At 50.5% G+C, this 20,514-nt stretch overlaps 1 protein-coding gene across 1 annotated transcript; it reads right to left on the bottom strand.

Annotated features, from left to right (window-relative positions):
* Positions 1–2,158: 2,158 nt before the first annotated feature.
* Positions 2,159–19,576, bottom strand: SMARCD1 (SWI/SNF related, matrix associated, actin dependent regulator of chromatin, subfamily d, member 1). Its single transcript, XM_056120158.1, has 13 exons — positions 19,291–19,576; positions 18,569–18,756; positions 18,292–18,334; positions 18,076–18,198; positions 17,491–17,613; positions 16,350–16,466; positions 14,220–14,321; positions 11,581–11,742; positions 11,390–11,487; positions 7,518–7,653; positions 5,941–6,063; positions 3,968–4,069; positions 2,159–3,854 (listed from the first exon to the last, which is right to left on the bottom strand). Exons 1-13 carry the CDS (start codon positions 19,465–19,467, stop codon positions 3,801–3,803), a joined length of 1,548 nt encoding a protein of 515 aa, XP_055976133.1. The 5' UTR covers positions 19,468–19,576; the 3' UTR covers positions 2,159–3,800.
* Between the last annotated feature and the right edge of the window lie 938 nt (positions 19,577–20,514).

Raw genomic sequence — 20,514 nt, 5'->3', positions numbered from 1 at the left:
AGTTGTTTCTTAGGCACTAAGTACAGATCCAGATTTCCTTAGATCTCTGGTGTTTACTGGCACAAATCACCAGTGTTAGGCAGCCAGCTAGCAGATTACAGGTGATGGAAGAAAGGCTATTCCTGGCCCAGGATGGAAACCCTAAAGAATAACCTAAAGAAGGGGGTAAAAATAACCCCCCTCTCTTCCTCTCAGTGCTTCATCTCATTTATCCCCAACAATTTTTTTTGGTCTTGGTATGTTGTACCCAAACCCTGTGGATACTCAGGGCTTACTCCTGGCTCTGCACTCAGGGATCACTCCTGATGGGGCCTGGGGGACCATATGGGGTGTCTGGGATCAGATCCAGGTCATCAGCTTGTAAGACATGCACCTGCCCACCGTACTCTTGCTCTAGCTCCCCAACAGTCATTTTAAGTACTGGGCAAAGGATTTGTTGGTTTACCAAAGAACAGCATGCAGAATCCAAAGTAGCTTGTCACAGAAGTTATCTATACCATTAGAGCTCTTTTCACAACAGCAAATTGCAGATTTGCTCAAAATTAATAATGGTTCATCAGCCATTCATTACACATGTAATTAGCCTGGGTGAAAACAGATGCTGTTTCAATGTCCTTGATGTTAATATTTTTCCTCACTGGAAAAGCCTCACAATAGTCTTCTCTGCTTTATCTTGTCTGTTAAATCCCCAAGCTCTAAATTACAAGTGTTATATTCTTGGTGAGCCTGATTATCACAGCAGTGTTCTTTTAGTACTGGAGGCAAAAGACTTTGTCTTTGACGGGGGTTCCGAGGCTTGGCCACACCTAACAGTGCTGGGGAACCACGAGGTCAGGGTTAGCCACATACAAGGCAAGCACATAAAACCTGTACTCTCTCTCTTGGGCCCCCAAGGATATTTAAGTTTGGGGCCACACCTGGCAGTACTCGGGAGTGTCGCTTGGGCAGCCACATGGCACAAAGGACTAGATTCATGCTTCCTGCATGCAAAGTATGTGTTCAGCCCATTGAGCAACCTCTAGCCCCAAATGAGATTTCTTTTTTTTTTTCCGCAATTCTTGGGCCACACTTGGCAGTGCTCAGGGTCTATTCCTGGCTCTGTGTTCAGTGACACCTGGCAGCGCTCTTCTTTAGAATTGTATTCTAAATGCCCTTCTTGGGTAAAACAAAGCTATGGAGTAGCACAGAGGAAATTAAGTGAGGCACAGGGTGAAAAGCAGGCTTAACTATGCAAGAATTTCATGCTTTTGCTAACATACCACCTAACTCAAGTCTTCCAAACTCTTATCAGTGAGGGGCTATTTGTCCACTGGATGAGGATATCAATACAACACTACCTTACTGGCTTTAGCATTGTGAAAGAGGACCTTAAAGAATCGGCAGAAGGGGCTGGAAAGACAGTACAGCAGGTAGGGTGCTTGCTTTGCACATGACCTACTTGGGTTCGATTCCTTTTATCCCATATGGTACCCTGAGCACTGCCACGAGTCATTCCTGAGTGCAGAGACAAGAGCAACACCAAGTGTGGTCCAAAAAATGGAAGAAAAAAACAGGCCAGAAAGACAGTATGAGGGGTAAGGCACTTGTCTTGCATGAAGCCAAACCCGATTGTATGCCCAACACCACACGTGGTCCTCTAAGCTTCACCAGTGCCGAGCCAGGAGAAAGTCCTGAGCACTACTGGTTGTGCCCCCAAAACCCCATCAACAAGAACAAAATGGGAAAGAAACTGGCAGACAACAAAAATGTCACTTGCTGTGTAGGCCCTGACCTATAGGCTCAGGCTTGGTGACCTGAGGATCAGGATCGGGGCTGAAGGATCACAGGCACCCAAGGATAACTTACTGAGCCAACAAGGTCCTTAGGGACCTCAATAATAGGACAGCAGTGCCTTCAGAAGAGAAACTACGACTCTAAGATCAACCAGTACCTAGCCTACTTGGATCACTGGGGCTAACGTCAAACTCTAAGGTGAGAACGTGGGGCCCAGTGGTAGAAGTCTTATCTTCCCCTAAAGCCCCAGTAACTGAGACCACAGCTGACATACAGCAAGTGCTCAATAAAAGTCAAAGAAAATGCTCCAATGCCTTGGGCACTGGTATTAGGAGGAGGAAGAGCCAGGAAAGAGCTCTTCCTTCAGCAGGTAGGGGACTCATCCTTCCGAAGGTTCTTTTATTAAAACTGGGTGACATTGATAAGGGGACAGTACAAAAAAAAAATTTGGTCCATGAAAAAAACATAATAATTCAGTTAATAAAAAGTTATCTTCAACAGGGCTATTGTACAGGAGTGCTGCGTTTCCTTCTCATGGTTCCTGCCCCAGCGACAGAGGATGTCCAGTGTCACTAGGGACGGGTGGGACAATGGTAGGAAGGGAAAGACGGAGAAAATTCTGCTGTTCTTAGTGTGAAACAGGGTGGAGGGCTGGGGAGTGTGCTCGCAGGAGCCTGAGGAGGGGTGGGGAAGCAGGGGCTTTGTCAGTTCTGTGGGTTTAGAGCCCAGGATGAACAGAACACCCCGTAAGTGCCCAGCTGTCTCCCACCCTGCTGTGTTGAGTCTGCGAGCCTGGAAAATGATAACTTGGGGGAGATACAACATGGAAGAATCTGGGGCTCTCCTGGAAAGATGCAAAACCATCTCAGTTCCAAGGGGCCGAGATCACACGGTCCTGCTGCTACCTGAGGGGTCTGAAGCTTTAAGGGCAGGGGCTAGAGTCACATTTCTGTGAGGAAGGGAGAGGGGAGAGTCACAGACCCAACTCAAAGCTAGTGTCCAGCCCTAGGCGCTTTCACTCCTCAGTGCCCAAGAAGCCACCCGCGGGTGTCAACTGGGCAGACAAGGGACAGGAAGACAGGGATGGCCCAGGGCTTGTACCCGTTTGATTTTAGGCCTGTTTCTCCATGAAAGGATGGGCTAAGCAGAGTGGAGTGAACGAACGATTACACCTCCATACGACAGCAGGAAGGAACAGTCTCCACCGGTGACGGCAGTGCCCCAGGCTTGATCCCCCAGAGCGTAGACAGGGAAAGGCAAGATTCCCCCACCCAGATGCCCGAGGATCCGGACAGATCGAGGGAATCCTGAAATGAGCAGCTATAGGCAGCGTGCTGGGAGGGAGCGACAGTGAAAGAACAAACTCCAATACTGACGTGGATCCCCTACTAGGGAGAAAGAGAAGCACTGAGGCCGCAGGCCAGTCCGGAGGGCTGGCGAGGGCTGGGACTGGCCTGGGCTCCGTGGAGCCCAGGAGCCAGGTTCCTTTAGCACTAGAGGGCAGGAAGTGGAGGGAGAGTTTGCTCCAATCCTGAGGAGGGAAGGAGGGAAACTGGATCCTCTCATCTGGAAAACCAGGACCAACTAGCTTATACAGGGCCCCCAGGCCTGAGTCTTGGAGAAACGGCTGAAGCTCCCCACTCCTGGGTCTCTGGAGAGCAGGATCAGTGTAGCTGGTCCCCTTGAAGACCACTTGGCCTTAGGCCTAATCCCTTCAGAGCACTGATAACCACTACAGGGTCTCTCTCTCTCTAATACTAACTATAGAGGTCCTTTGTAGACCGGGGCAAGGAGAGGCACGTGGGAAATCCGGGCAAAGGAAGCAGAGGGAGAGAAAGGGGGGAGGGGGGAAGAGGGTGAGAGGTGTCTTATGAGACCGAGTGTGAGACCCTCTTCACTCTGGTGTTGTCCGTAAACCAGCAGCATCCCCCAGAAGGCCCCAAACAAGACCAAGGCGGGCGCTCTGAGGCAGGCAGCACAGGGCCCAAAGAATCGGTGCAGCCAAGTCAAGGCTTGTGGAAGAGGCCCTATGTGTTTCGGATTCCGAGGGCTTGTTCCAATTCTTGCCGTCTCTGCTGCACCTAGAGAGGAATGGTGGAAGGGAAGATGAGACAAATCCAACCGTACTCGCCCCCGTCAGGGGTCACACACCCCTTGCCGTGAATCCGCTTCCCCCAGGCAGCCCAGCACCCACCTTGGAGTAGAAGTATCGGCACACCGCCTCCTGAGCCCAAGGCTGGAAGTAAAACTCAGCTCTGCGCTCTTCCTCAGGGTTACCCACCACATCAGTCATGGTCTAAGGGAGACGGGAGTGGTCAGAGACAACAGTCGTGTTTCCTTTCTTCGGCAGACTGAATTATGCCACCTCCATCTCCAGCCCCTCAAACACAACCCCCTCCTTGAGAACGCGATCTTATTTGGAGATGGGGACTCTTGAAAAAGATCAAGTTAAGACAAGCTCAGGGGCCGAAATGATAGCACAGCGGGGAGGGCGTTTGCCTTGCACGTGGCCGACCCGGGTTCGATTCCCAGCATCCCATAGGGTCCCCTGAGCACCGCCAGGAGTCACTCCTGAGTGCAGAGCCAGGAGTGACCCCTGTGCCTCGCCGGGTGTGATGCAAAAAAAAGAGAAGGTCATAATCCGTCTCTGACTGCTAAACCCACTATAACCGCTATCCACATAAACAGGGTAGAGCTAGAGAGAGTACAAAGCCCACGCCTAGCATGCGGCTGCACCTGGAGCAACAGCTACAACCCTGGTTTGAATCATGGCACCACGAATGTTCCCGAGCCCCACCAGGTGCAGCCCCCAAAAAAAGACAAAGAGGGAACTACGAAGGACCCCAGAGCCCACCAACAGCAAACCGAGACATGCCTGAGGATCCAGAAGCTAGGAAAGAGAAGTCTGCAAGTCCTCCCCAGTCTAAGGAACCAACTCCTGCTGACCCCTTACTCTGATTCCTAGCCTCCAGAAAATAACCTCCTCCAAAGGAAAAATGCAAGTTACCCAGTTTGTGGCACCTGACTATGGGCGGCCCTGACAAACGATCCCAACCCCGAAAGTTGGCCCTGGTATCTAACTCTGCTCAGAGGGAGCCTCCCAGGTGTCTCTGCTTGGCCTCCACACCCAGTAGCCACAGTCGCCACTGAAAGGCAAGAGCTGAGGGCACATTTCACACATTTGTGCTTTCCTTTTTAATGAGCCACCATAAATTGCAAAGTTAGAAAGTTATTCGTGACTGAGTTGCAGTGGCATGTTCCAATACCACCTCGGCAGCATCTACTTTCCTCCACTAATGTCCCCGTTTCCCTTCCAGCCTGCCTGTCTGGCAGGTACTTTTTTCTCCCCTGACTAGTACCGACAGTGCTGCCCTCTCGGGGAAATTCCTCAAATCCCAGTTTTCCATGAGGCCTTCCCCAACTAGTTTACCCTTTCTGATTTCCCTTCTCCTCTGAATTATATGACTGGTAAAGGTCTACTGGGGAAGGCGGGGGGGGGGGGGGGGGGTGTTGGTTTTTTTTTTTCCTTTTACAGTTTACTACCATTTATTTACAGGGGGACGAGTTCCAGCACTCCAGGAGTGTTGGGGGCTATTCCCAGCTCAGTGGCCAGAAATTATTTCTGGCAGTGCTGTGGGGGTTGAGGCAGTATGTGGTACCAGGATCGAGGGACTGGAGAAATACCACAGCAGGCCGGGCACTTGTCTTGCATACGGCTGACCTGGGCTTAATCCCTAGAGCCGCAGAGAGCCCCCCACAAGCCCACGAGGAATGACCCCTGAGCCAGGAGCAAGCCCTGAGCACAACCAGATGTAACCCCACAAACTAACCGCAAAGACAAATCAGTCTAGAAGAAGGCTGCCGCAGCCACATGTAAGGCACCAAGCACCGCATCTCCTAGACTATGGCTCCAGCGTGAGGTTCACGACACTTGAAGTCCTACCAGCCTTGTTCCTTGAAAACAGAGATCAGAATCTCCCACTTTGCTCCCTACCATAGTCTACAGTGACAGCACTACACCGTCAGTGCCAGTGACACCCGAAGTACCTTCTCCTATACAGGAAATCTGGCCCCACACTCCTGCGCCCGCCTCCTCTCGCGCCCTAGCCCAGAGAGGCAAAGCCCGGGAGTGCTGCTTCTCTAACGTTCGCTCCTCTGCGCTTGTACCTTGAGGTCCCGGCACTGGGACTGAAGCCAGTCATTGATGAAACCCTGAGGGTCTCTGGCAAAGCTCAGCATGAACTCTCGCTGGGTCTTCAGCTGATTGATAGTTTCTATTGTCTCATGGATCTGAAAGAAAAAGGAAGGACTTCCAGAGGGGAAAAGCAAGCTGGTGGGGCAGACGGTGACTTTTATCTTTCGAGGTGGAGCGCTGCCCCGAAGGAAACTACTGACACCCCGAGCTCCAGAGCTCCGGCAGCTCCCACATTCTGTCAGCTGATACTTGGCGCTGTGTCTCTAAGCACCCATCATGAAGGAAGCTTTTCTAGGGCTCCTGCGTTCTGCTCTCTGACCTCTTCCCTATATTCTTCCTGGCTCTTTCACCTATTCATCTCGTTCAGTGGGTAGGGCACTACACAGCCAACCCAGTTCAATCCTTGCCACAACATATGGTCCCCCTAGCCCTGCCAGGATTGATCCCTCAGCATATAGTCAGGGGTAAATCCTGAGCACCACCAGTTACGGCTCAAAAACCACCCCCCCCCCCCAGAAAATTATTTGGAGCCCTTCTCTCCAGGACACTTGACACCCCTCGTCTGCTTATTTCCATTCTGAGTCGGAAGTCTTTCGGCTGTCTGCATGCATTACTCTCTGGCTCTTGTGTTATTTTTGTTTCCTTTTGGGGCCACTCCTGGCATTGCTCAGAGCTTACTTCTGGCTCTGCACGCAGGGATCAATCAATCAAGGCTCAGGGACCTACTGGGTGCTGGGGATCAAACTTGGGTCAGCATGAGCAAGGCAAGTGCCCTACAAACTGAAATCTCTCCCCAACTCCTGCTGTTTCCTCTTTTTAGAATGTCTTATTCTCCCTTGTGTTAACTCCCACTTTATCCATCAAGATTTAGTTAGGGCTGGAGCGATAGCACAGCGGGTAGGGCATTTGCCTTGTACACGGCCGACCCGGGTTTGATTCCCGGCATCCCATAGGGTCCCCTGAGCACCGCCAGGGGTAATTCCTGAGCACAGAGCCAGGAGTAACCCCTGTGCATCACTGGGTGTGACCCAAAAAGAAAAAAAAAGATTCTAGGCGTCAAACCCTCCTTGTTCTTTGTGTTATCAAGCATTTTTGGCTCTGCCTGCATCAAGTACATCTGATATTCACAGTAATCCTACAGAGAACAGTGGTAGCAATCACCATTTGTTTTCATAGACGACACAATGCCCTAGCTTTGTACATGCGGTCTAATTTAATGCACATAGCCATCTGAATAATGGGTACTGTGATCTCAATCTCAAGAGATCCAAAACTGAGGTTCATGGCTACCAAAAGCCAGACAGAACCGTGTGTCTGGTTCAACCAGCACTAAGCATTGTGCATGGGTGTCAATATGTATTAGGGATTTGGGGGGAGGGGGCATTTTGATGTAGTGCCAGGACAGAACCCAGGGCCTCACACAGGCAAGTGCCCTACCACTGAGCTAGATCCCTGGCCCCTATGGATGACAGTGTATCTGAGCGAATAACAAAAATCAAAAGGGGGCCTTGGCGCTACTACAGAAAGCTGGTGGCACACAAACCCTTACCTTGTTGTCTAATGTAGCAATTTCCTGCTGGCTGGCAGTAGAAAGCAGAAAAGAATTCATCTGGGTCTTTAAGGTATCATCTACTTCCACATCAATGTCATAACAAGCAGTCTTTTTCTGATCATTAGGGTCAACACTAGAAAGGAAATCAAAGGGAAGAAGTAAAGGGCTTGTGGTTTCTTTTTTTTGGGTGGGTGGGGCACATTTGGTGGTGCTCAGGGTTACTTCTGGCTCTGCACTCAGGGATCACTCCTAGAGGGACTCGGGGGATCATACAGGGTGTCAGGGATAGAACCCAGGTAGGCGACATACAAGACAAGCACCCTGCCCGCTGTACTATCTCTCTGGCCCTTAACATTCTCTCTTAAGACCTCATTTTCAGCTCAGGGGATGCAAGAGGGCCGGAGAGTATGGCAAGCAGGTAGAGCATTTGCCTTGCACACAGTCGGCCAGATTCAATCCCCAACACCACATAGGACCCTCCACACCCTGCCAGGAACGGTCCCTGAGCACAGAGCCAGAAGCAAGCTCAGAACACTGCTGGACCCCAAACAAAACAGAAACAAAAGAAAAAAAGGGATGACCTAAGAATGAAGGGGAAGAGGCAGAGAGAGCTCAAAGGGCTGAGGGTCTGCACTGATAGAGGAAAACCAGGTTTGGTCACCCCAAGTACCACTGAGGACAGCTCCAAAACAAAGATAAACAAGAAGAAAGAAAAAGACATTGACTGCAGAAAGACAAAAGCCAAAAAGTTTCTGGGTGTGACAGAAAGATTTGTACTTTCCTTAGTAGTATCTATGTGGTGTACACATTTTTTTTTTTTGAGGTCATACCTGGTGGTACTCAGGGCTCACTTCTAGTTCTATGCTTAGGGATCACTTCTGGCAGGGCTCAGGTCCCTGTGGTATGCAAATTTGCCAAGGACATCAAGTTACACTTTTTTTTGTTTTTGTTTTGGGGTTATACACCTAGTGCTGATCAGGACTTACTCCTGGCTCAGTTGTCAGGGATCATTCCTGGCAGACTTGAACCTAAATTGGCCTTTTGCAAGGCAAGTGCCCTACCCGCTGTACTATTGCTCCAGCTCTTCTAGTTACACTTGAAATTTAAATGGTTTATTATAAATAAACCCAACTTAAGCTGATATTTTAAGAAATTGAGGGGTGGAGGGGCTAGAGACAGTACGAAGGATAAGGCGGGGCTGGTATGATAGTATAGCGGGTAGGCTGTTTGCCTTGCACGCGGCCAAACTGCAAACTGGGTTCGATTCCCAGCATCCTATATGGTCCCCCGAGCACCGCCAGGAGTAAATCCTGAGTGCAGAGCCAGGAGTAACCCTGTGCATCACCAGGTGTGACCCAAAAAGCAAAAAAAAAAAAAAAAAAAAGATAGGGCATGTGACATGTATGTAGCCTAGCATGCGACTACAGCCAGGACCCTGGGTCCAATCCTAGGTCCTGCATGTGGTACTCTGAGAACAGTGCCAGGAAGGTCTGAGTACTGCTGGGTGTGACCTGAAAATACAAAGAAAATTTTTTTTGGGGGGAGGAGAGCCATGCCAAAGGACCATGTAGAACTACGCTGAGGGCCGAATCCAAGGTTCCCACCTCTAAAACATGTGTTCCATAAGTAAAGCATACGTGCTCAATGAGCTCTCTCCCAGCCCAGCGAAAAAATTTTATGGTACCAAGACAACTCCCTCTCGGAGAGCCCGGCAAGCTACCGAGAGTATTCGATATGCCAGACACAGTAACAACAAAGTCTCCAATGGAGACGTTACTGGGCCCGCTCGAGCAAATCGATGATCAACGGGAGGGCCTTTACCTTTACCTTTACCAAGACAACCAGTGAAAATCTCCTTCCTCCCCAAAGGAAAGCACTTTAGTACATTGTGTATCTTTCTCCCTGATAAAACTGACTTAAAATTGGGGCCAAAGATAGGGGAGCAGGTAAGATGCTTGCCTTGCATGTGGCAGACCTGGGTCTGGTCCCCAGTATCCCATACGGTTCTTTGTGAACAATGCCAGGAGTGAACCCTGAGCATCACTGGGCAAGAACAAAACAAAGACCCTGAAATCAATTCAGATACAACATGTAAAACAAAATGAAGTGAAAAATGGCTAACTCTCAGGGGCCAGAACAAGAATACAATGGGCAGGCACTGGCCTTGCATCAGGCCAACCCAGGTTCAACCCTCTGCACCCCATACGGTCCCCTCAAGCCCATCTGGAGTGATCGCTGAGTGCAGAGCCAGGAGAAAGCCCTGAGCACCAATGGGTATGGCTCAAAAACTTAGAAGAAAAAAATGGCTAACTCCCTCCCTCACCCTGGTTTTGGTGCCACTCCTGAAGGTGCGCGGGGCTTTTGGCTCGGTGCTCAGGGGACCATAAGGAATGCCAAGGGTCATGTAAAGCAAGTGTGCTACCCACGAAACAATCATTCCAGCCCCCAGAATTATCTCTTAAAAACTCATTAAATGGGCTGTAGGAGTCACTCTTGGCTGAGTGAGGGTTCAGGAACCTTAATTGAACTAATAAGGGAAAGAGGGGCAAGAGATTACATCCGGCCACACAGATATGCTGCTTTGAGAAATTATGCTCTTCCCTCCCCGTCTGATCAGGGCTGCACTGCCCCTTTATCTCCTAAACACTAAGCAGATAGTAGAAGCGGCTGGAGCCTCAGCTCGAAATGTCCCGCCATCCCAAGAAAAATGGCAGCGTACTGATAGTTCCACAAAAGACACTAACACTTTGTCAAAAAGAGGAAGAAGGCCAGAGTCACAGTACTGGGACAGAGCGCCTGCCTTGCGCTGAGCCAACCTGGGTTTGATCCCCAGCACTCCATATAGTCCCCCAGGCACCTCCAGGAGTAATTCCTGAGTGCAGAGCCAGGAGTAACCCTTGAGGATGGCCAGATGTGGCCCAAACACAAACAAAAAGAGGAAGAGGAGGGCAAAAACCTGATACACAGCACTTGCTTACTCCTCAGAAGTTATGAAGGAACTTAAGAGTAACAAATCATTACAGCAGAATATTTTTATTATAAAGACATAGTTTTGTAGCCTGAAAAGCACAGCTACTAGTAAAATGTGCTAAAGTAGTAAAGAATTCGTTTTGAATATTCTTACTGTAATTTTGCCCACCGGAGTGATAGCACAGCGGTAGGGCGTTCGCCTTACAAGCGGCCAACATGGCCGACCCGAGTTCGATTCCTCCGCCCCTCTCGGAGAGCCCGGCAAGCTACCGAGAGTATCTCGCCCGCACGGCAGAGCCTGGCAAGCTCCCCGTGACGTATTCGATATGCCAGACACAGTAACAGCAAGTCTCATGATGGAGATGTTACTGGGCCCGCTCAAGCAAATCAATGAACAACGGGAGGACCGTGACCGTGACTGTAATTTTAAAAACATCTGTAAATTTATACAATTTTACTTTGAGATTTCTGGGCTACACCTGGCAGTATTTAAAGGTTAATCCTGCTCTAAGCTCACGAGAGACTCCTTAGGGTGGTCAGGGGGTCTACGTGGTACAAGGGATTTAAATCAGGGTCTACCATACCTACACAGCAAGGACCTTATCTCCTTTCCTTTTGGCATACAATTTTATGTAAGGATTTCTCTTATATTTTAATTGTATTATTTATTTGGCCACACCTGGTGGTGCTCGGGGCTCAGGGATCACTCCTGGCAGTATTTAGGGTACCAGGGATTGAACCTGGATCGGCCACATACAAGGCAGAAGCCTTACCCATTGTACTCTCTCTGGCCCAACAATGAGCTGTTTTTCAAACAATGACTTGCAAATCCCTGAAAATCTGACAACTGGCTCATACGAGCTGGCAGAAGTCAACTTTGCCTCCCTGGACAAGCCTACCTGATGACATGATTGATGATAATGGGCTCTGGTGGCATGAGCAAGGCATGGAGCCGTTGGGGGATCTCTGAAAACTTCATGCGCTGAGACTCAAAGATCTGTGAAAAAGAGGAAAAGCAGCTTAGAAACGGGCTCTTTGAGAAAAGCAGTATACCAGTGGATTCGAGTAAAATAATGGAACGTTTTCTTACCTGCTGAAGGTATTTGTCACAGATGACAAACTCCCGCTCATGAGGGTCCTGCAGCTTATGTGTCTTAATATACTGCCACAGTGCTTGGATGATCACTGGACGGGTCTGAGTGTGTATACCCAGGAGTCGAGCCAGGCGAGGGTCTAATTTAAATTGCGGAGGCTGTAGAGAACCGAAGATCATCAAAATGAGGTGAGTGACTTGGGTCCAAACACAATTTGGGGTACTTTACAATGCCTTACGTTCAAGCAGTGTAAGACTAATGCAGTACTTTTTCTTCTTTTTGGGGAATTGGGGTCTTGGGGTGGGACTTGGGGTCACATATAGTGGCAGTGCTTCGGGAGTTTTTCCAGCAGTTCTTAGAGACCATATCGTCCTAGGGGTCAAACCTAGGGCTCTTGTATGCAAAGAATGTGCACCCTGACTCAATGTAGTACTTTCATGGCCAGGGAGGTAACTCAAAATGCTGAACACATGCCTCACACACAGACACCTGACTTCAAGTTTTGGCACTGTATGGTCCCCCCCAAGCACTGCTGGGCCCATAAAGCACCAAGTTGAATAGTACCAGGTGGCCCCGGCACTCCCTGAGCTTAGGAGAAACCCTCCCCTTGCCCCCAAAAAAATTAAGGAGAAAAAAAAGAGTGGGGCTTTCTCCAGGCCAGGAAAACACACAGGATGCTGCTAAATCCAATGGACAGGAACCCAGAGATAAGTTAAACCTCTATCACTGGGGGCTGGAGCGATAGCATAGTGGGTAGGGCATCTGCCTTGCATGCAGCGACCAAGGTTCGATTCCCAGCATCCCATACGGTCCCCTGAGCACCGCCAGAAGTGATTCCTGAGTGCAGAGCCAGGAGTAACCCCTGAGCATTGCCAGATGTGACCCAAAAGGAAAAAAAAAAAGAAAAAAAAAACACACAACTCTATCACTGTATTAGGCTGCTTAAAATCTCGTAGCACAAACTGCCTCGGCACCTTTTAAGCACATTAATGGCCATGACCCAAAGATTTACAAATAAATCTCAAAAGAGAGCCATAAGCTGCAGAGATGCCTCCAGACTCCGTGCCAGGCTGTCTCATCTGGGGCATCCTAGAGCGGGGCAGGTGAGCCCAGTATGTTGGTACCCTAACAGCGCCCCAGCAGCTGATAACTTCCAGAACCCAACTGCCACCATGCTCACAGCCAATCTCCACTCTTGGGGGAGAATGAGAATGAATCTGCTGAAAGATCCAGGTATGCGAGATTCGTGACCGAAATTTCCAGGCTCTCACGGAGCTGGGAATGGGCAACCTCCCCCCATCTCCCTGTTCTTCTGGGAGCCTGGAAGTTATGTCCATGAACTGCCTCTGGAGCCACACAAACTCATCAATATCCATGACCCAGAGACTCACAAATCTCAGAAGACAGCAACAAGCTGCAGAAATGCCTCCAGACCCCAAAGTCATCATCCAGTTAAAATTCAACTCTATAAAATTTGAGAATTCCTGGAGACATCCCATACTCTACACCGCACACCGCATTGGATAGGGTGTAAACTGGAAGGCAACCATAGATCTTGATCAAAAAAACACTAGCACACAAGGCTCAACCCGTAACATGAAGTCAGTAAGTTAGTAATCTCTTATACAAGAGCGTAATGTCTCCAGCATAAGCTACAACAATCTTCACACTCTCCTCTAAGGAAATTTTTTGGATCATTTTTAGCGATTATTCACAACAAGCAATATAAAATATTTAGGATCTGCCTTGGGGGCAGGCTTGGGTGGTGGTGGGAAAATTCAAAATAATGGTGGTGGGATTCTTGTTGGAATATTAAATGTAATAAATTACTGTCAACAAATTTATAAAAATAAAAAAACCTTTTAAAAAAATGATAATAATATAGTCTGGTAGCAAATTGGTCCACTTGTCCACTAGAATTAAACTTTATTGGGGGGGGGGGTGTCATACCCTGTGATGCTCAGGAGTTACTCCTGGCTCTGCACTCAGGAATTATTCCTGGCAGTGCTCAGGGGATCATACAGGATCCTGGGGATTGAACTTGGATTGGATGCGTGCAAACACCCTACCCACTGTAAATCACTTCGGCCCAGATTTAAACCTTTTTGTTACATTTTTTTTTTGGAAGGACCTTACCCTGTGGTGTTCAGTGGGATGTTTGGTCACAGATATTAACAGGATACAAAGCAAGTGCCTTAACCCCTATACTACTTCTCTGGCCCCCAGATTTATACACTTTTGTGTGTCTGTGGCAGAGGGTAGGGGTGGTATAGCCAGGGTTTCATACATGCAGAGCATACGTTTTAACACTGAGGGATATTTATAATTCTACTTAAGACTTTTAATTTGCCCTTTTTTTTGGGGGGGGGGGGTGGCAGCTGGGTGTGGCAGTGGAAGGGAAGAATCCCCAGGCAGAGCTCAGGAGTTATTTCTGGCTCTGTGCTCAGGAATGACCCCTGACAGCACTCAGGAGACTATAAGTGGTGCCAGATTTGAACCAGGTTTGGCAGAACGCAAGACAAACACCTTGACCCCTATCTCTGGTCCTTTTAAATATCCCTCGCTTTTCAATACTGGACTGCTAACAGAAGATGACTATGAAGGCTAACCCCCCTCACATCACATTACAGAATACCTGGTAATCCAACATCAGTAGAACAGTACACCGTACATTCACGTCTCCTGGTCGCTTCACCTGGAAGCCATCCGTCTCCTGGGTAGTGGCGGTCCTGTGCCACTACAGAGAGGAAGATGTCAGGGGGTGCTCTCCCAGAGGAAGAGCTGGGTGGGAGGGAAGAACTTCTGTAGTGACTGAATATTCAACTTTGATTATGAGGCTATTGGAGAAGAGCAATAGTATGAGATATTTTAAAAAACTGAAACAATTTTGGGATTGTCTGCATTGCAACTTTTTCTCTCTCTTTTTGGTTTTTGGGCTATACCCAGCAGTGCTCAGGTGTTATTCCTGGTTCTGAATTCAGGGATCACTCCAGTGGGCTCAGAGGACCATATGGGCTGCCAGGGATCAAACCCAGGTCAGATGCATGCAAGGCAAATGACCTACCTGCTATACTATTGCTCCAGCCCCTGCATAGCACCTTTTCTGACTAATTAGGGTCACACGTGAACTAGTGTGAATTTTCAGTGATAATTTTATCTGCAAAATGGAAAACTGTGCATAGCAAAAATACTTAGCTGTTACTTACTGATACCATATTTAAGCATATTCTCAGGCATTTTCTTGGATTTATTTATTTTTCTAGGATTAATTCCTACAGTAGCCATCCAAGATAGATGCAATTAAACCTATGTTACAGATTTTTTTTTTTTTTTTTGCTTTTTGGGTCACACCCGGCAATGCACAGGGGTTACTCCTGGCTCTGCGCTCAGGAATTACCCCTGGCGGTGCTCAGGGGACCATATGGGATGCTGGGAATCGAACCCGGGTTGGCCGCGTGCAAGGCAAACGCCCTACCCGCTGTGCTATTGCTCCAGCCCCATATGTTACAGATTTTAAAACAAAAACAAAAACACTAACACCCAGAAGAGTGAAGTAATTTGCCTAAAGTCAAACAGCCAGTTAGTGGTATAGCTGCAACATGAGCTTTGTTGTGTCGGATTCCACAGTCCACACTTGGGGAGGAGCGAGAAGGGGGGGACACAGGACACGCGACATCCCCCGTGACGCTCAGGGCTTGCTCTGGGCTCTGCGCGCAGGAATTACTTCTGGTGGTGCACATGGGGTGGACCATATGGGATGCTAGGGATTGAACCTAGGTCGACCCTGCATAAGGCAAGCAAGCACCCTACCCACTAAACTATCACGCTGGTTCCTATATGATATTCTCAGCCATTATGCCTACTGGTATAAAGTGAAATTTATAAATTATTATTGATCCTATGATTTACATCCCTTATTAGATGGTGTAGACCTTCCCATGTCTCTAAGGGTTGAGGTTAAGGGGCTGCAGCTGACCTGGCAAAAAAAGGAGCAGGTTTGGGGCCAGAGAGATAGTAGAATGGAGAGGGAGTTTGCCTTGCACATGGCCAACCCAGGTTCGATCTCCAGCATCCCATATGGTTCCCAGAGCCAGCCAGGAGTGATTCCCAAGCACAGAGCCAGGAGTAACCCCTGAGTATCACCAGGTACAGCCAAGAGAGAGAGAGAGAGAGAGAGAGAGAGAAGTTCATTTGGAGAATGTCTCATTCTGGTTTTGACTGTTTCCCATAGAATACTCGCTAACACGATCTTCAGAACATTGTGTAACACAGGTGTCAAAATAAGGATTTTTGTTGATTTGGAATGTGACTCTAGACGAATCAGAGATGAACAAGAAGTCTAGATCTATAAAGGTACCTTGGCAAAGACTAATTAAAGCCCTTTATTACACAGTTGCTTCTAAGCCAAAAATGTAACTGGTATCTGGATAACTACACCTCACCGTTATTAAGATGCAACTAATGCCTAGCATACATAAGAGGCCGCTACTAAAATTTCTTTTGGAGTGGGAGGAAGTAGCCTGGATAGTAACATTTAAAACGGTGGGATAAGTCAAACTGCAACAGAGCTTTTTTGGGGGGGCGAGGGTGTCACACAGTCCCAGAACTAAACTCAACTAGTGCCACCTGGAGGCCAATATGCAAACTTGCAATGGTGGCAATACATACCTGGGGGTAACCCTTTATACCTCCCCAACTGCCTAGACATTCAAGCCCACCATCTTCCGGTCTGAAGAATCAAGGCCTCGGGGTTAGAACTACTCACTTCTACCAGATGGTTGTCTGGCCCGTACAGGTCTTTGTCCAGTTCGATTACCAAGGACTTAAAAAAGGAAGAGAACTTCCTCTTTTGTTTGGTGGCATCATATTTGGACAGGGCTGACTATAAGAGAAAGAGAGCAGAGGTCATGTTAGAAAAAGCCAGATTAAAAAAAAAAGTCAGAAAGAATATTACCCAAGACAAAATCCCATAAAAAAGGAATACACAATAGCAAAGGTAAAGAGGCAAAAAACGGTATTTCTTTGGAAATGGCAAGGAGTTGGGTATGAAACAAGTCAGTCATGAAACAGCCCAAAACATGGAAAGGGTCAATGCCTCGCCTGCTTCACTTCCCCTTATAGGAAGCAAGGCAGGGTAAGCCAAAACACTGCACATACAAGGCAAATCTAAACACAGAAAACTCTGGCTCTAGAGGGGAAATCAATCAGGGACTAAGCAGTCAGAACAAAAAACGCTTTATTTGGACGGAATGACAACACCAGCAGATGGACTAGAACTATAAACTAAAAGGAGGCACTGACACTAAGCCCTAGCTCTCCTGCAAAAAAAAAAAATTCAAGTCAGCTAGCTTGTGAACAACTAAAAATAGAGCACTAAAAGTTAAGGGAACGAGAGGTGAGTTTCTCCAAGGAGCCTCTGGGGTGGGAAGTTTGAAGGCTATCATCTGTCCGCTGATGCATGAAGCAACAAAGACCCTGTCACAGATACACTCCACCAAAACAATGCTATCTCAATGAAAACTGGGAAGATGGAGATGCCGTGGCTGGAATTAAGCACCCCAAGGACTCAGGGAAATGCAATGGCCTTAAGTGACTGGAAACAAAAAACCCTAATTGAATAACTGCAGATGCTGCTAAATCTGCTGGCCTAAAGCATCAGGAGGAAGGTACACAACCAATCAAACCCCAGGACAGTAAGGTTCTGGATATGCTACCGCGGTGAGGGCCAAACTGTGGGAGCCAGATACAAAGGACCATTGTCTGTCAGGCCAGGGAACACAGCGATCCTCTCCTTGCTGTTCCCAACAGGAGCTGTGAGCACCCGTCAGGCTTCCTGCCAACCGACAGCGCTGCTCATTCCCAGCAGCTCCCACCCGAATACAGAGCACAGGGGACCTTAAACTCACATCCTCCAGGAGCCGTCCTTCCACCCGAAGTTCCCAGGAAGCCACTGTCCCTTCCCCATCCTCGGCATCTGACTTTGCCGGGTTGAAAGTGTTAGAAATGAAAATTCGCAGCTTCCGTTTTTGCTGGGGAGGGCAGAAACAAGATTGATGGCGGGGCTTCAGTGGTTGCATGCTGAAGGTCAGTGTTGCTCAAAACCCCAAATCAGACCCATCCGACCAACTACTGCCCACCCAGGCCCCAGGTCGGATGGATGGATTCACTTGAGGCATTTAGCCCGCGAGCCTGAGGGCGAGGGCACCCCAGGGCGAGGGGGCCGAAGTAATGCAGGGAACCAGGATCCCAAGGGGGCAGAACAGTCTTAGCAAAAACATGGAAAGCGTGTATTTCTGGTGCAAGAACAATCCATCCCTCCCCCTTTGCTGTTCTGTTCTTAGGCTTCTAGCGCAACTCTCAGTTTGTAGGCGGCAAGGAGAACTGTAATTTAAATGCCAAGGGAAACTGTGCTAGGAATCTGATTTCCCTAAGCCTGTGGAAGGTGCCCGACTCCTCTCCTTCGGCCTGCCGCTCGTGTTCACCTGCATTACCTTAATGGGACGTTTCAAGGCCTCCTGGATATCTAGCCTTTTCCTCATGATAGTCTGGTCCAACTTCCTTTCAAAAGCCAAGAGGTCCATATAGGCCTGGGATTCTGGTACCAGTTCACGAATCTTGGGAACAGAAAACGTCATTGGGAATCGCAGCGGTTTTCCCTCCCAAACTCACCCCCCTTCTCCAACAGACCCCCGACAGCCTGGACTCACCCTCTGAGGTAGAATTTTGTCAGCCATCTTCTTCTTCTTTGCACTGTTTGGAATAAATACTGTTATCAGGTTGGGATGGAACTAGCCGGAGCATGCCAGGCCACCTGCAGCGGAGCGAACGCAGGGTTTCTCCCAAATTAAAGATCACCCACACCAATGCCGAGGACGAGGCAGTCTGGGGAACGAGCACCTCCACCCCTCCTGGTCCGGGAACCCCGCACCCACCCGTGCCCCGACCTGTGCCTCCCCCTCCCGGCCCCTGGACCCCTCCTCTTACTTGTGGTTTCGATTCTGGACCGCCTGCTGCTGGACCTGCTGAATCTGCTGCGGTGCAGGTCTCTTGCGGGACTGGTCCATCCCCGACTGGGCCAGGCCCGGCCGGACGGAAGGGTTCCCCCCATAACCAGGGGGTCCCATGGAAGGTCCCTGAGGTGCCAGTCGGCTGCCTGGCAGCATACCTGGTCTCTACGGAAGGGAGAGGACCCAGAGATGTCACGGCCCGGCGGCCCCGGCCGGACCCCTCCCCCCAGAAAGGGAAAGTGGGGGGGGGGTGCCTGCATCCTTTGAATGAAACCGGGCTGGGGGTGGGGTGGCAGACAATGGGAGGAAAGCTCTCCGCCTGAGTTCGGGGAACCGGGCCCCGAGGGGAAGGCGCAGCCGGGGCATCCTCAGGACCGATTTTACACCTCGGCTGGTCCCGCCTCGACCACCAGCTGCTACCTTCGAGTCCATCGCAACGTGCCCGCGCCCCCTCCTGGGCGCCTCTGGGCGCGCGGGGGGCTGCCCCGGCTCTCCTGCCCACCCCCCTCGGGGGGCCCTGGTGGTCCTGACTCCTGCCCCCCCCCCCCCCGGAAACAATCACTCCGGCGCCGCGAGGGATGCTCGGCGCGGCGCCCCCCGCCCCGCCCCGCCCGCAGCCGGCGCCCCTCCCCTCCCCCACCCGCCTCCCGGCCCCCGGCCCCGCCCCCGGCCGCGCGCCCCTCCTCCGGCCCCGCTCACCGGATAGGCCGCCCCGGGCATCGGCGAGCGGTACAGCCCCTGCCCCGGCGCCGGGCCCATCCGCACCGGAGGCCCCGGGGTCCCGCCCGGGCCCAGGGCGGCCGCCGCGCCCGCCCCGCCCGAGGCCCCGGCGCCGCCGCTCGGAGCCACGGACTGGAAACCCGCCCGGGCCGCCATCTTCGCCGGAGCCGCGGCTGCAGCTGCACAAAGAACCGGAACCGGAACTCCCCCCGCCCCCCGCGCGCCCCCCGCGCGCACGCCCGTCCGTCCGCCCGCCCGGCGGGCGCGCCGGCACGACGGGCGCGGGGCAGCGAGACGCGGGGCTAGAGGGGGGCGACTAGCCGGCAGCCGGCCGGCCGCTCCCTCCCGCCTTCGGGAGTCGGGCGGGGGAGACCATAGAGAGGCGCTCCCGGCGAGAGGGGCCGCGGGGCGGGCGCCCCCTGGCGGCCGGGAGGACGGCGCCTCGGACCTGGAGAGGAAGAGCCCGGTCCCTAACCGAGTCCTTTGAGGAGGGGATGCGTCGTCTCCGTTACAGACGTGGACGAGCAGTCTTTTTTTTTTTTTTTGCCTTTTGCCTTTTGGGTCACACCCGGCGATGCTCAGGGGTTACTCCTGGCCCTGCACTCAGGGATTACTCCTGGCCGTGCTCGGGGGACCCTATGGGATGCTGGGGATCGAACCCGGGTCGGCCGCATGCAAGGCAAACACCCTACCGCTGTGCTATCGCCCCAGCCCCGGAGTAGCAGTCTTTCCAAAGCACTTTAGTTGATTTTCGTTTTTCTTACGGTGATAAGCCCGGGGGGTTGTAAATGGAATAAACACACAATGTTTGTAAGCTGAACTCAGAAAGTGACTGGGTAAAGGTCAACCAGTAAGTTTTCAGTAAGCCCCCAACCTACATCTTCTACCTAGTTCATCGCCCAGGTTCATTCCGCAGATGAAGTGCCTCAGTAACTACCTCATGCTAGAACCCAGCTTGGAACATTTAAGCTAACCCGCTTCCAGATTTTTTTTTTCTTTTCCTTTCCTTTCTTTTAGATGAGAAACAGCTTTGGCCATGTCCTGTGGTGCTCCAGGACCGTATGGTGCTGGGGTCCACCACATGCAAGGCAAGGGTCCTCCTGCCCTATTCACCGGCCAGGCAACTCCAACCCTAAGTTCAGCGTATTTTGAATTTTGACCCTGTTTCCCTCCAGAGAAGTCCCTTGTGTTGGGGACAATGTT

The sequence above is a fragment of the Sorex fumeus genome, unplaced genomic scaffold, assembly GCF_029834395.1.
Source record: "Sorex fumeus unplaced genomic scaffold, SorFum_2.1 ptg000042l, whole genome shotgun sequence".
NCBI classification, from domain to species: domain Eukaryota; kingdom Metazoa; phylum Chordata; class Mammalia; order Eulipotyphla; family Soricidae; genus Sorex; species Sorex fumeus.
The sequence above is the reverse complement of the archived record's forward strand: the minus strand, read 5'-3'. Positions and strand labels throughout refer to the sequence as shown.